The 15,012-nt window shown below is 35.6% G+C and overlaps 1 protein-coding gene across 1 annotated transcript in view; it reads right to left on the bottom strand.

The window, feature by feature from the left end:
- Positions 1–15,012, bottom strand: part of TNKS (tankyrase) — a 206,950-nt gene that overhangs the window by 61,691 nt on the left and 130,247 nt on the right. The window contains exons 6-11 of the mRNA XM_002928843.4: positions 9,172–9,266; positions 7,639–7,705; positions 7,152–7,338; positions 2,957–3,078; positions 1,384–1,475; positions 1,217–1,295 (exon numbers count right to left, since the gene is read on the bottom strand). Of these exons, the coding sequence (XP_002928889.1) occupies positions 1,217–1,295; positions 1,384–1,475; positions 2,957–3,078; positions 7,152–7,338; positions 7,639–7,705; positions 9,172–9,266 (642 nt within the window). The remainder of the gene's footprint in view (positions 1–1,216; positions 1,296–1,383; positions 1,476–2,956; positions 3,079–7,151; positions 7,339–7,638; positions 7,706–9,171; positions 9,267–15,012) is intronic.

Here is a 15,012-nt window from a genome sequence, read left to right as displayed (position 1 = left end):
TCACTTTCCCATTTTCTCTAAAATATTTGCCTTCAAGGGTTTGATTGTTTCTTTTTTTAAAAAAGCACCTACATACAAGTAACAAATACAGTCATTTGTCATCACAGACGATGACAAATTTTCAACCTTCTTATTTTCATCAAAAAAAAAAAAAAAAGCACAACTCAGTATGACAATTCCTGAAAATACCAATTCATGAAATAGCCAGATAACCTCTTTATGCTATAAGATTGTCATTCCCTCGGATTACCAACAACGTTATTTATGAAGGATCTACCATTTAGGTTAGTACCCACGTTATCTACTCATTTGGGCATGTGTAGAGTGCAATATGTCACAACATGTTGAAAGTGAACAGATGAGTGAGTTTGTCAGTGTCAATCCCTTGCTACTCAGACTCCCATTCTTCCTCAGGAGACACCTTGAGCTGACTCAGGCTGACACACAGACCTAATGAGGGAGTCAGCATGAATCTGTGTATTAAATATTAGTAGACACTAATTTCTTTATTCAGAAATAAGGAAGTTACTATGTTAATAAATTAAAATTCTAATATTTTTTTCCCCGTCCCCAGTGGCTCATCTTATGTGTTCCACAATGTGTCTACTTTGGAGACTTCTGCTTTAAAATACATACTCGTGAGGATTTAAAAATTTCCAATTTCAAGTCAACTCTGAAAAACAACCAGTTTGCTTCCTTTCTCCCTCAAGCAAATCATAATTTCAGACAATGCCAAGAAAAATGGCTATCCCAAATTCATATTTCTTTAGTGTTGAGGTTGAGAAAATTATCATCACTACCAGTTTGAAGGAACAAAAATGTTCTTTAGAATAAGTAGCAATATTCTATCATTTACATAAATTATTCTCTGATAAACCATCAAAATCTATCAATTCCACTATTATTGTAAAACAATGTAAAGGTAAATGTATTTTGAATGATAAGACCATAGCTACATTTTACTGCTTTGCAGAAGAACGACAGTAAAGTACAATAGAACACAGGTAATTATTTTTAATTAGTAACAAGATTTAAATCAGCTTAAAAAAAAAAGATTTAAATCAGCTTTAAAAGAGAATAGGTGACTTCAAATACAGAGTAACAGTCCTTTACAAAATTCATTTCTCCGGGGAAATCAGAGAGAATAGTAAGAGCCTTAAGAGCAGCTAGCTACTCAATTCCACGTCTGACTTTTTATTTCAGGTGTGTGTCTTACCTTTGCTCCATGCTTATGTAGAACTTCCATGACATCATTGTGAGCTCTTTCTGCTGCGACGTGCAGGGGAGTCATGAAACTATGGAGAAGAGAAAAGGAAAATTTTCCTAACTTTTGTTGCATTTCCCCTTTAAGAACCGCACAACTCCCTCTGCGATTACACTTACTCTTTATTCTTTTCATTAACATTTGCTCCTTTTCTAAGCAATAGTTCTGTCACTTGTTTTCGTTTGGGATGCAGGGAGGCCACAGCACAGTGCTGTAAAGTAAACACAACTAAGTTAATAAAATAAACTTCTATTTAAAAGTAGATTTTGGAATTAAATAGCATCTGCTGACTGTTTAGAACACTGTTCTGTCAAAACGTATTCATATACTTTACATTATAGAGATGATCAAATTCTTCCTAAATATACTGGAAGTATAAGACATAAGCCTTTAAACCACGGTGAAATTATCTTAGTTAAGCATTAAGAGAGACTTTGTTTCTTTTCCTCTGGCCAGTAAGTAATTACCCAATATATATTTGTTTGAAGGCATCAGAATGCAGCCTCTCCAAAGCTACAAATATCCTTACCTGAATTAGTCAATCCTTCATTAGGTTGTCAGCCAGCTAAATCAACAGTTCTCAAACTCTGCCCCAGAGCTACTCCTAGCACTATACAAGCCTATAAGCCCAGGGACAGGCAAGAAGGCAACAGACATGAAGGAGCTTAGAGGAAGAAGTACTCTCAGGTATTTAATGTTTTATCCTATATTTATACAATTTTTGTACTCAACTTTGTTTATATTAAGTTTGTATTTACATTTTAAGAGTAAAAACCTAACTTATTAATGAATAAAACAAACACTCCAAAAAAGCAGGTCAGGTTTACTCTGCTGCTTTGAGTATCTCCTGGCACAAAGCTGGAGAGCTTGAATGTATCTGAACCCCAGTTTGAGAGCCATGTATTTTAAGTGTACATACAGTTGGCCCATTTCAGTTTGTTGACTCTTTCAATGCTGTTTTCAGCAAGAACTGACCACGGCTTGACTTTTTTCTGCCAGATATATGTGGGAATGTTAACTGAAGCATATTTATAGGTCTGTGCTAGAGGTATCATGTATGTTTAAATTCTGAACTCAGGAATAATTTTACCAGCCCTATACCTGAAACTTAATGTGGTCAATGACAAGGAAAATAAGCTAATCTTTCTGAAAATACATTAGAAGAAAAAACATGAATAGTTTACAAAACAATTTGTACAGTCTGGAACAAAAAATTCATCATCTTATCATTTTTCTATAACGAATATAGTAATTCTCTGGAAAATTAAGAATAATTCTTTGGATAATTGCTCCAAAGGATGATGCAAGTACCTTTGAAAATACTTTAATCTTCTACAGAAAACAAATAGTCTTTACCTAGCAACCATTAAAAAAAAAAGATTCTAAAAAGAAAATCACATCTTCTATTTTATGAAAGAATTGGCCACCAAAGTAGATTTGTTATAATATGGTTGGGTAAAGACAAAGGCAAAAATATTCCCAAATCAAGGGCGAGCAAATGTCGATTCCCTCACCCATGAACGCAATCATCTCCTGAACCAAATTTAAAAATCAATGCAACTAACGTTCAAATGGAAATTCCTGGCATTTTAGATACTAAAGTTACTTTGAAGTTTCTGAAATGAAAATCATACTTTGTGTGCCTCCACTATTATTACAGACCTAAGGAATGGATTAATAATAAAATCTTACCAGTGCAGTTTCATGAGACTGTGGTTGTTTGAAATTAATGATTTCCAAAGCGAGTGTTTTTTTAACTTTGGCTAGGTCTGCTTCTCTGGCTGCTTGTAGTAAAGAATGACCTTTAAATTCATCTGTTAATGAAATAATGGTGACATAAAAGATTTAAAATCTGTAAAAATCATTTTAGCATGATAACAAATCAGAAAATTATTAATTTTACTTATTGCTGGTATTTTACCAATAGCAGCAACAGATTGATATGATGATAAAGGTGCAAAGGATGTATAGTTAATGAAAAATTTTGAAAAATGTATGCTCTAAAATACAACTGGTTTATACTCTCAGAGTTCATAAAGATACACATAAAAAGATACTCACTCCAAGTTTTAAAACAAGCAACCAAAAATGTCCACCAAATGGAAACCAGTTATAAACACATATACACTGGAATACTCTCTTAAACAAGAAAGATAGGTCTCTACATACTATCATAGAAGTATATATAATAAAATGAAAATTCAAGTAGTAAGAGAGGAAAGACAGGTCGACCCAATTTTTTTGTATTGTTACTACTACCATTGCCACCACAACTGATTATAAGAAATGGTACCAAAAAGGCACTTAGAGAAATATTCACCAAAATAGTAAGAGTTTAAGCATAGAGAAGGGAAGAACTGAAATATGGGGAAGTGCAGAGTTTGATAATTTTTCAAAGAACAATTAATATTTTATTTGTTATTTGTATAAGTAGAGATTTTTTCAAAAGTGATTTCTAAATTAAGGGAATAAATAAAAATCCAATACTCTAATTAAAAACTTATAGTCATATTTTCTATTTTACAATTTTGTTTTGTATTTTGATATGACCACTTGCTAACAAAAAGTTGACAATTGTTCTAAAAAGATACAAATGACATGTAACATTACATAGCAATCCTTGGCCCATACAGGCCTTTGGACCTGCCTACTACTGAATTCCTTTCTTCTCCTCTCTCTCCTCTCCTGAGTTCCTCATCTTACTTCCCTCTGTCTCTCAAAAGATAGAGAAAGACACACAGACACACATGTGCCTTAATAACTACTATTATTGTTCAAGGTCTCAGTTTGGATACTCTGGATAAGCCTTCCTCATGTTCCTCATTATTGGGTCAGGATTCCTTCTTATGAAGTCCATTGCACTTGCATTTGGCCTTCTATCACAGGACATATCACATGACCTTATTTGCTACAGTAGTCCTATCACTTAGCATACTGCTTGATATATAGTATAGTATGTATTCAATTTGTTGCATGAATTCTGAGTATTTATAAGTCACAGCAGGTTCAGGGGAAAAACCATTTTTATAAAACTTCCTGTTTAGTGGCACCTTATCATTGCTAAATTCCTCAAAGTATAGGAATTTCAAAATTCTGAAACTCAAAGTCAAGTTCAAATGAAATAAAAGTAAACTAGTATTTTCAAATAACATAATTATAGATTTTCATTTTAATGACAAAATTAGGGGCAAATCAAGTGAAAGAACTGCAAACTGCCATACATAAGGAGGAGGATCCTGACAACTACAAAGGAAAAAGATGTACTGAGAACTGATTTCAAACAAAAAGTACAGTTTTGTTTTGGTCATCAATCTAGAAAAATTTAAATTGAGTTCAAATCATACTGGCTTTTTCTCTAATGACAAATGTTCTATGAATATCAAAATTATAAAAGCAATTCTACTTTTTCAATTACTCCTTTAAGTTCAGGAAAGGTACTCAGAAAAAAGTGAAATGGGCAAATTTATGAAAAACATACACAATACAACTGCAGTACTAAGGAAATCAAGAAATCAGGATGTAATAACGCAATTAAACATCATGATATTTTCTCAAATAACAAGAAGTAAAATATTCCTTTTCTTTGCTCTTCAGAAAAAAAGTGAAGATTTCTGCCCAAATTGACTTTCAAATTTAAAATATTTTATTGACCTATACTCAAGAATAAAAAAAAACTCAATGAATGGAAAATCTATCAACAATATAATGGTCCCTCTAAATGCAAAGGTTTCATAAAGGTTTGTTTTTAAAAACCTCAAGGAAGTACTTAAGTAGCTAAAAAGAAGGCAGGAAAACTACAAATTACTCAGACTTACCCTGAAAACTTAATACTTATAAAATGCCTTAAAAGTTTCTCTTTTCAAATGCATTTTGAAACAAGAATGAAAGCTACTTTCAGTATTTTCACCTCTAGTATGTGCAGAATCCAAACTACCTTGCTCATTTGGCTTCATGGAAACAACGCATTAAAAAAAGAGAGAGAGAGAAGAGCAGGAAAAAAAAATGTGTGTACTGAAAATGCTATAACCACGGGTATGATCAAAATATTGTTTTTGTTTCTTGTATAATTATCTTAAAAAGAACTCTGTAATTGTGAATGCCTAGTGTAAGGCAATGGACATGATGATGAAAAGCATAGTTAGAGAAGTTCCAACTTTGTTAAATCCTTTTCTTCAAATAATTCCTTGGTAGAATCTTATTTAATAAAATAAAAAATACTGAGAAGGTTGAAAAATACTCTAATCAGGAAACTTCTTTTACAAAACTAAACAAATTTCCATTAAATCGTAATGTGTACAGTGGAATCAGACAGTCCAGTGAAATACACTATAAAAACTCATAATAATATGCATAATTGGCAAAATGTTCGAAAGGAAAAAGAAGTGAAAGGTGGCATGGGGATAAAGCTGAGCCCTGGGTATGAACTAAAAGAAGGAAATTAGAAAAAGATTAAAAAAAAAGTTTTGAGTTCAATTCAATCCAATAAACTTGCTGGTCATAGTGCACAATGCACTGTGCTGGGTTGGGGACAGGTAGGTAGATCGGGCCCAAACTCAAATACGATCAATACATTTTTATTAGGTAACAAAGCATTGTGCAGGTGCTAAGAAGATAATAATAAAACGAAAAGTCTAAGAATTTAAATTTCACTGGGAAGACAGAACATACACATCGAGGAAGGAACTATATAATGCAAGATAACATACGACAAGGGTCATATGAGTGGGAGGGAGAATAAAGGCATTTCTACAAGGATTCACTGCTAAGACATCTGCCCAGTTATAATCTGGTTTGTGCTGGCCTGTAATCTCGTTGATGTCATCTGTTCCAGTACCAAAACAAGTTTAAATTTCTAGTTAAACAAGATGAAAATTGCAACTCTTCCTGTTTAACATAAACCAGTTTAAAATCTGCTTAAGTTTAAATGATGTTACCATCATTTTGACTCTGCTGTTTTCTTAAGTTATCATTTAAAGATTTTCTTCAGGCATTTAAATCCAGTTACCTGATTCTTAGACTCCTGAGAGAGAATACCAACCAGGGGACCAATTAAATATTAGGTAGGTGTTGCCTACTTTAATTTAAACCTGCAATGCCCACATGTAGAATTAAATACATCTCAGTATTTAATATGACAAGTAAATGTGGTATCCTGAATGAGATCCTGGAACAGAAGAAAGACTGCAGCTAAAAACTGAGGAAATCTGAGTAGAGTAAGGTCTTTAGTTTATAATGTATCAATACTGGTTCATTAATTATGGCAAGTATATCGTACTAATGTAAGATGTTGATAGGAGGGCAAACTGGATATGGAATGTATGAGAATTCTCTGTCCTATTTTTATAATTTTTCTGTAAATCTAAAACTATTCCAAACCAAAAAGTTTATCTAAAAGACATGCATATGTATACATAGGTAATATGTATCAGCATTTGAGATTACTTGCACCAAATCATAAAAAGCTTCTTATTCAAACTGGGGCAAGTGATTGCACTTGGGCTATAACACCCATAAGCAAGACAAACATGACTGTATAATCCTGCAGGGCTTGAGGAACAGTGAGTGCTCAGTAACATTAGATACCAAATATTATTACCCATAGTACAAGAATATAAACTCTGTGAGCTCGGAGAGTTTTTTTCTGGTTTGAACACTGTTGTATTTCCAGTACCTGGCACTTAGTAAGCATGCAATGAATGGTTATTGATTGACTCACCCTCATTAGCCTTAAAAGAAAAGTACAGGATCAGAAACGAGGATTGTAAACTAGTATATGTGTAAGAACAGAAGGTTGTAAGCTGGACAAAACACCAGTTTAATAACTAAACAAAAATGAGATATTCTAATTGACAATACGCAATGTTGAGTTTGGGACAGAAATACATACAAGTCAATCTCTCCCGGAGCTCAGGAGTTGGAGCCATATCTACAGCGCTTTTGCCATGGCAATTGACCAATGTAGGATCAGCACCATGGCTAAGTAACAAAGAGCAGACTTCCACACGATTCTTGGACGCAGCCTCATGGAGTGGAGTGAACTGCCAGAGATCCATAGCATTGACACAAGCTCCATGCTGAATTGAGAAGAAAAGTTTTAGGTGAGTGATCATTTTGCTGGATCAAATAAAATGCAGAAGATCTTTATTTCACTATAAATTTCTGTTATAACTTGAAATGTCAGTATTTTAGTTTCTTTAATTTTAGCTTTTAAAAAGAATTTAAAATAAGGTGAATGTTTTAAAAACTTAAAGGCAACAGTAATATTTTTAAAAAACATTTTATTTTCTTAAAACCCTTAACTGGCCCACAAATCACATGAAAACTTATGACAAGTTAGAAAAAAAGCAAGTACTATTCAAAAAAATTTCTCTTACCTTTAGTAGTAGTTCTGTGACTTCATAATGTCCATACGAACACGCGTTATGAAGAGGCACAAGTCCACTAGATGAAGAAAGGCAAATTAAAGTACTGAAACTTCAAATAACATATGGTCATTTATCCAAGAAGTGCTAAAAGACAAAATTCTAATAATTTCCAACACCATTATATTAAAAATACCTTAGAGTATTTAATAAGAGGATACAAGCATAGCTAATGTTTAACCTTTCATGTATTTACCTTGTGTCTTGTGTATATAATCCTTAAATATAATGATAAAAATACCAATTAGAAAAGTATTTAAGTGAAAGTATTTAATTGACCGCTGCAGGCTTTATAGATCAAGTATCATAGAAAATGTGACCTGAGAGTGAGGTGAAATATTCCCAGCATTTTATTTCACTTTGAAGGTAATTTCCAGCATAAGAATGAAATATCCGAACTACTCTAACTTGCATCTCCAAGTGTCATTCTGCATGAGCCAAAACCCCCCATTTTTGTGGTGTACTTCTCTGGAGGACTCACCTAGCGTACACCCATCTGTTTTCAGACAGGCATTAGGAAACCAAGCTGTGCAAGAGCGGCAGGCATTGTGCCCCTACGCTATCGGGCCACCATTCACGTTCGGCACAACAGCTCGCTCCGGCAAGGGAGCAGCAGTTATCATGAAGAGCAGATCTGAAAGGATCAATTCCCTCTCTGATCACTGCCTCAAATACCGAGTTGTATCTTCGTTTCTATGTTTTCTGACATGGAGAGGGGGCAAAGTGAAAGAAACCCTCCTCCCTCCAGGGCTTCTCTTCTTTATGCTGCCAATCACAGAAGTGTTAATAGGGACCTACTTTACCTGGACAGTAAGGTCAATTACCTTTTAGATCTTAAGGAGAAATGCTAACCTATTACACAGGAGCAGACCTACTTCATATGTCCCCTGAAGACTAGATAGGGAATGGGTACAAAGTTTTCTAAAATTCACCTCTTCATTAAATAAATGACTTCATTGCTTTCTTAGTAGTCCCTCCCCTCTCCCTCCATTCCCAAACCAACCTTTGTTAAGTTTTCTCAGTTCAGATGTCCAAGATTTTATCAGGATAAAAACCAAATTAGAATATTATAAACTTATGATTTTGGTTTATTAATAAAAGATGATTCCTACATACCAGATGAATAGGACAGCCATGTTACTGGCTTATCAGAATTTTCAATTTGCTTTATCTCCCTTTCTGGAATGCCATGTGAGTTGCAAAATAATAAATGTAATTGAGGGAAGCAAATTTTAACTTCAAATAATAGAAATACAAAATTTAACTAATTTAGGCCATTACCATGAGAAAGCCTCTTTAATAAGAACATGAAAATGCAGTTTTCAAACCAAAGTTGAAAACATTCTTAAAATACTACACAAAGCTGTAAAGAAATGAGATATGTGACTTTGTCCAGTGTGCAAAAACTTTATGTTTTGGATGCTGAAAACAAAGCATAAGGGTCCCCGGGTGAAACCACGCAAGGGAATAAGTCGACACACCTACCCTTTGTCTTTCGCGTGAACATCAGCACCATGCTGGAGAAGCAGCTGCACTATCCGAACCCTGTTGTAGCCCGCGGCTAGATGTAGGGGGGTAGACTAGAAATGGAAAAGAAAAACACAACCCCTCCTGAGATAAATCATTCTTGCTTTGTCATTTCATCGGTGTTTACGCAGACTGAAACACAGTAAAATGCTAACACACACAGAAATCGCTGAGTTGAAGTGCTGGAAGGTCACGTGTCATAACTGGATGAGAGACAATTACTCACCTCAGGAGGAAACTCTAACTTCAGTGTCATTCACTTATTTCTCCGACTTGTTTTTTAAGGCCTTCAGTAATCTAGCCCTACCCGACCTTCTCTACTTGATTTCTTACTTCTTTCCAACAGGAACCATTCTCAGCGTTCTGAAAAAAGACTTGTCAGGGTTCATGGTCCTCATAACCAAAAACATTCTTCCTTATCCTACTTAAATCCTGCCCACTTTTCAAGTCTGAGCGTTTCAATCCTAATTCTAGCATAAGTCCTTCCCTACAGAGCTGGCTCTCAAAACTTCTCTTGAATAAGAACGCTGAAAAGCCTCTCTAAGGAACAATTTGAAGAAACTTTAGTGGCGACAAAAAGGACAATGAACCATATTCATTTCGTGTGGCTGTTGGCAGTGGTTCAAAATTAATTTGCTGTATTGGATGCAATGAGATTTGACAAGATAGCACTTAATTCTTCAATTCTTCTATTTTATGTACTATATATGTAGCATAAATAGAAAATACAGTTTCTTCCCAACTAATTTCTGCCACATTGATTTGAACCAAGTTATTAAAAGGTTCTCTGCTCATATTTAATATGGTAATTAAAATAATCAAACTTTTCTTTTTAAAGGAAACAACATTAATTAAAAGGTTCTCTGCAACCATAGCAATTTTTCCACCATTGCTCATTTACGTGAAGTTTAAATACTGTAACAGCTTTTCACATATGGTCTAATATACCTTAATGTACTCTCATTTTTCCTGTCTTCTATTTGGGCCCTGATATTTAGTAAGATTCTCCATTTCTTTTCTCCATATGCTATAAATGGCAAGATATAAAAGAGTCACTAAATACTGCACTATTACTGCGTTCAAGGCATGCCATACATTTTATATATTCTAACAGTCTCTATATTTAGGTAATAGTTTTGAGCAGTACACAGCTAATAATGAGGAGACCAAGTAGAACAGAAGAGAGTCCCAAAGAGGAAGTCAGGAAACCTGATATTCCTGATCTTATGAAACTCTGAAAGTCATATTACCTCATCTCATCAGCCTCTTCAAGTGTTACAAGATAAAATCATCCATCCTAGCTACCTCAAAATGTGCTAAGAGAAAGTTTTCTTTCATAGATAATCACTTCTAAAATGTAAAATGCCATATAAAAACAGATGATTAAAATTTCTGTACCATTAAACAACTTGCCCATCCAAATTTCTGCTTCCAGACACATGTCGAATGTTATTGCAAATAAGACTGCCAGGAAATTTCAAGTTATTTTCAAAACGGTTTCTCCCCCTCCTTTAATATTTTGAAGATGCTGCTTCACTATCTTCTGGTTCGTATCATTTTGGACTAGAAATTTGCCAACATCCTATGTTTGTTTGTTTGTACATGTGGCTTCTTTTCTGGATACTTCAATGTTTTCTCTTTATCACCGGCTTTAAGCACTGTGACTGTGAAGGCCGTTGGTATACCCTTTTGCTGCTGCTCCTTTTCCTCCTCCTTTTGTGATGCGTGGGGGTTGCTGGGCTTCTTAGATCTGCGGCTCATAGTTTTCACCAAATTTGGAAAATATTCTGCTATTACTTTTTCAAATATTTTTTTCTGCCCCCTCTCCCACAATTCTCTCTTTAGGGACTCCAATTGTATATATTGCCTGCAAAGCTTATTTTTAAGCTTTGTTAAACAGAACCAGAGCAGCCTTTACACCAGGACTAATTTCCCCTTCCAGTGAGGTATGACCCTTCTGAGGACCCTATGGTAGCTAAGGAATTCGGAAGTTTGTCCACTCTGGTTGGTAGCAACAGAAACGATCACAGAGGCCGTGTGACTTGACTTGCCAGGGTTATTACCTCTAATTCTTTCAGTGGTTCTTTTGATCGCCCCGTGTGGTTTCCTCAGACTCCTGTTAATCTCAGTACTCAGCTGAAGACAGCTGGGGGAAGTTTGCTCTCTTCTCTGTGTAGCTCTCCCTTCATTGGCCCTCTACCTGCTAACTCTTGCCACACAGTTTCCCCAAACTCCTAATTCCACCTTCTCATCTCAGGGAGACCACTGGGCTCCTCCAGGGCTTCCTCTCTCTGATTTAAGGACTGAAAATGCTTTCTAGGCAGTAAGCTAGAGCAATCACACAACTCAACTTATCTAATGCTTCTCTCTCAGGGATCACTTCCATGGACTGCCTGATGTCCGGTTTCTGAAAACCATTGTTTCATATATTTTGTTTAGCTTTTTTTTTTTTTTTATTTCAAGAGGGAAGGTAAAACTAGTTTCTGTTACTCCATCTTGGCCCACCGTCAGGACTGAATCGGACTTTCCATGGCAGTAGGGAAGCTTCCTCCAGAGACAATGACTGCTTTGGATGTCTGGCCAAGAAGTCAGTAAGCTCTTTTACAGGACTTAGCTGACATTTCACATTCTATGAAAAATTGACATCTTCATCATTGATGCACAAAAAAGTTTCATATTAAGAAACGTTCACAAAATTTTGTTCATATATAGTTGATTTAGTATAACAGTTCTTCTTTATTCTTAAAAATGACCAAAGTCCCCAAATGGATGAATACATACACACACACACCTTAACTGTTTATTCAGAAGGATAAGACATGAGAAAAAATATTTAGTTTCTGGATTTTTAAAAAATCATTGAGACTAAAAATTATTTACAGTGCTTTGAAAATGGTTACATAGTTTCTAAATTACAGTAATTAGGTAAATTAGAAGACTCTGTAATTGACAAGGTAGGAAATGATAGGAGGCTTGAAATAAAGCCATTGTGAAAGAAACAGAGTTGAGGAGTATCAAAAACTATTAGAAAGCAGAACTGATAGAACCTGATAACTGATGTAGGTAGTAAAGGGTATAGCAGTTCCGGCTCGAAAATGTCAGTGACAGATGAAAAGAAAGGAAGGATATAGGTTGGGAAGGGGAAGAGAGGGGGAAAGGAAGTGAGAGGGAAAGATTTTGAGGTTTGGGTTTATTGAATTTGAAGTGCCTGATACCATAGAGATCACAGGACTAACTAGAATACAAGGAGTGGTGATGGCTGAACACAAATTTGGTCATCACTGGCATTCATTTAAAATAATGCAGCGCTGGTTGGGGTGCCTGGGTGGTACAGTCAATTAAGCATCCAACTCTTGGTTTCGGCTCAGGTCATGATCTCAGGGTCATGAGATCAAGCCCTGCATCGGGCTCCGTGCTCAGCGCAAGGTCTGCTTAAGACCCTCTCTCCCTCTCCCTCTGCCCCTCTCTGCCCCTGTGCTCTCTCAAAAAATAAAATATTCTAGTGTCTGCAATGTATTTGGCAGCATGTTAAATGCTAGGGGTAGCCTAGTAAACAAGAAAGACTCAATACTTTGCCTTTATGAGTTTTCTCAGTCTTCCAAAACATGAGTCCCTAAATGAAACACACATATACTAATTCTTCAGAAGGCCAAAGATGAGGAGACAGAAGTCTAGGTTCTGAGGAATCAATTAGAGAAAGCAGACGACTACTATTAAATGTGACGAATACCGTGGGAAGGGAAGAAGTTCACGATGTCATACGAGGCTAGAGGCTGCACACCTAAACCACTGGAGGCCAGCGGAAGGGACTGGGGTTAGGGAAGATTCTCAGAAGAACTGTTTCCTTAGGGAAGACTTGAGGATAAAGAGAAATCACTGAGGCAAAAGGATGGGGAACTTTATTCTGGGTAGTATGAAGAGCACATATTAATACCCACCCGACAGGGGGGAACTAAAAAAAATTCAGTGGCTAAGTGTAGTATGTGAGACTGGGGGAGACTCTAAGAACAATGGCAAACCTCTGATGAATCTGAAGCAGAAATTACTTAGACTGCTGTTTTGGAAAGGCTGCTCTAGTTATTCCATAGAGAATCAACTGGGGGTGGGGGGCAACTCTGATGGCAGAAGACCCGAACTGAAGACTGCAGGACTAATGGAGGAGAGAGATAATGACAGTGTTAGCTGGCAAAATGGTAGCAGCGCCTACGTAGAGATGCTGAGGTCTTAAGGGAGTAGATAAATTCACAGCGAGAGAAAGTACAGAATAAGCTAGGTGAGCCTTTCCAAGTAGTAGTTCCAATGTGGATGCTAATTATGCAAGCTTGATAGCATCACTAGAAGGCACATACAAATCTGTAAAATGCATGCAATAAATTTGAGGAAATGGTAGAAAGCAAAAAGAAAAAGTAAAAATTAAGAACAAAGGATGATTTGAACAAGCATACACTACTAAGATCCCAGAGGTTTTTCTCTAGAAAAAATTTCAATGGGTATAAAGCTTAGCACCTAAACATTATATACCAAAATACTATCTTCTGATACAAAGCAATTAAAATCATGTGGTCTAGGGCTAAATTTAACGAATGGTTAACACACAGTGCCAACTTTACACCTCAATTGCCAAATGGCAAAGTAATGATAAAAGTAATTTTCTGAATGCTAGGATAATTAACACAGTGTAATGTAGGCTTTGAAAGAAATCAAGCAGACCCATTTGTAAAATATTCACACATTACTTGATAATTCTGTGGTGGTTGTAAACTAGTAAACACAAGAAGCAAACATTTAAGACATGATCACACACAGGCCAGCAATCACCACCAGTTTGCACATCCTAGGTTTATTCTTAAAACAGATTTTCGTTGGAATATTTTAAAAGCCAAGCATGAGGAGTGATAAAGTATGGAACAATTGCAAATATAAAAACTACTTTTTTCTTCTTAAGAGAATGTTATGGCTGATATTTCATATTGTAAAATGTTTATAGAAAAAAGAATTCTTACTTAAGGAAATCTCATAATCCAAAGTTTTCTTCTTGGAATCAGGCCATAAGAAAAAACAAACATATATATTTATCCTTGCCTTTTATGATATAGATTTGCAGCACAGAATAAAGCATGTAAGACAGCTTTAACTTACCTTACACATACATGCAGAGTGAAAATAGTGACAACCGACAGCCTTGTTCAAGAGCTGTGGCTGCAACCTTAAAAGTCCAGGTGGCACAATATGAGGAAAGGAATAAAGGCTTTTACATTTGGGGTTTGCATTCTTGCTTGGCAAATTTATAAGGCATACGACTTTGGACTAATTTCTCAGTGTCTTGGAGCCTTGCTTTACAACGTCTGCAAAATGAGAATTGTAATTCCTACCATTTAAGGCTATTTTATGGATGACAGAAAACCGTATAAAGCACCTAAAACAGTAACACACAGAAAAAGCACGACAAATAGTACTTACTACTTATTATCACCTTATTAAGTGTCTTACACACTTAGAAGTTATTTCTTAGTGGTCATTTATCAGTCTTCACCTTATTTAGCTATTGACAGAGCTGATCACTTCCTCCTTGAACTATTTTTCTCCTTGGTATCTAGGACACCAAGACCTTCTTCGCTGGTTACTCCCTAGTCTTTTTTTCTGGTCGCTCCTCATTTTCTTGCCATTGGAGTACTCCAGGACTATGCCCTTAAATCTCTTTTCTTCAGTATCTATACTCATTCCTTTGGTGATCTCATGCAGTCTTGCGGATTTAAATAAACTTCATACATTGACAACTCCTCAAATATATCTCCAGCT

Source organism: Ailuropoda melanoleuca, chromosome 18 (genome assembly GCF_002007445.2).
Source record: "Ailuropoda melanoleuca isolate Jingjing chromosome 18, ASM200744v2, whole genome shotgun sequence".
Taxonomy (NCBI): Eukaryota; Metazoa; Chordata; class Mammalia; order Carnivora; family Ursidae; genus Ailuropoda; species Ailuropoda melanoleuca.
Note: the sequence above shows the minus strand (reverse complement) of the source record. Positions and strands in the feature narration are given on the sequence as shown.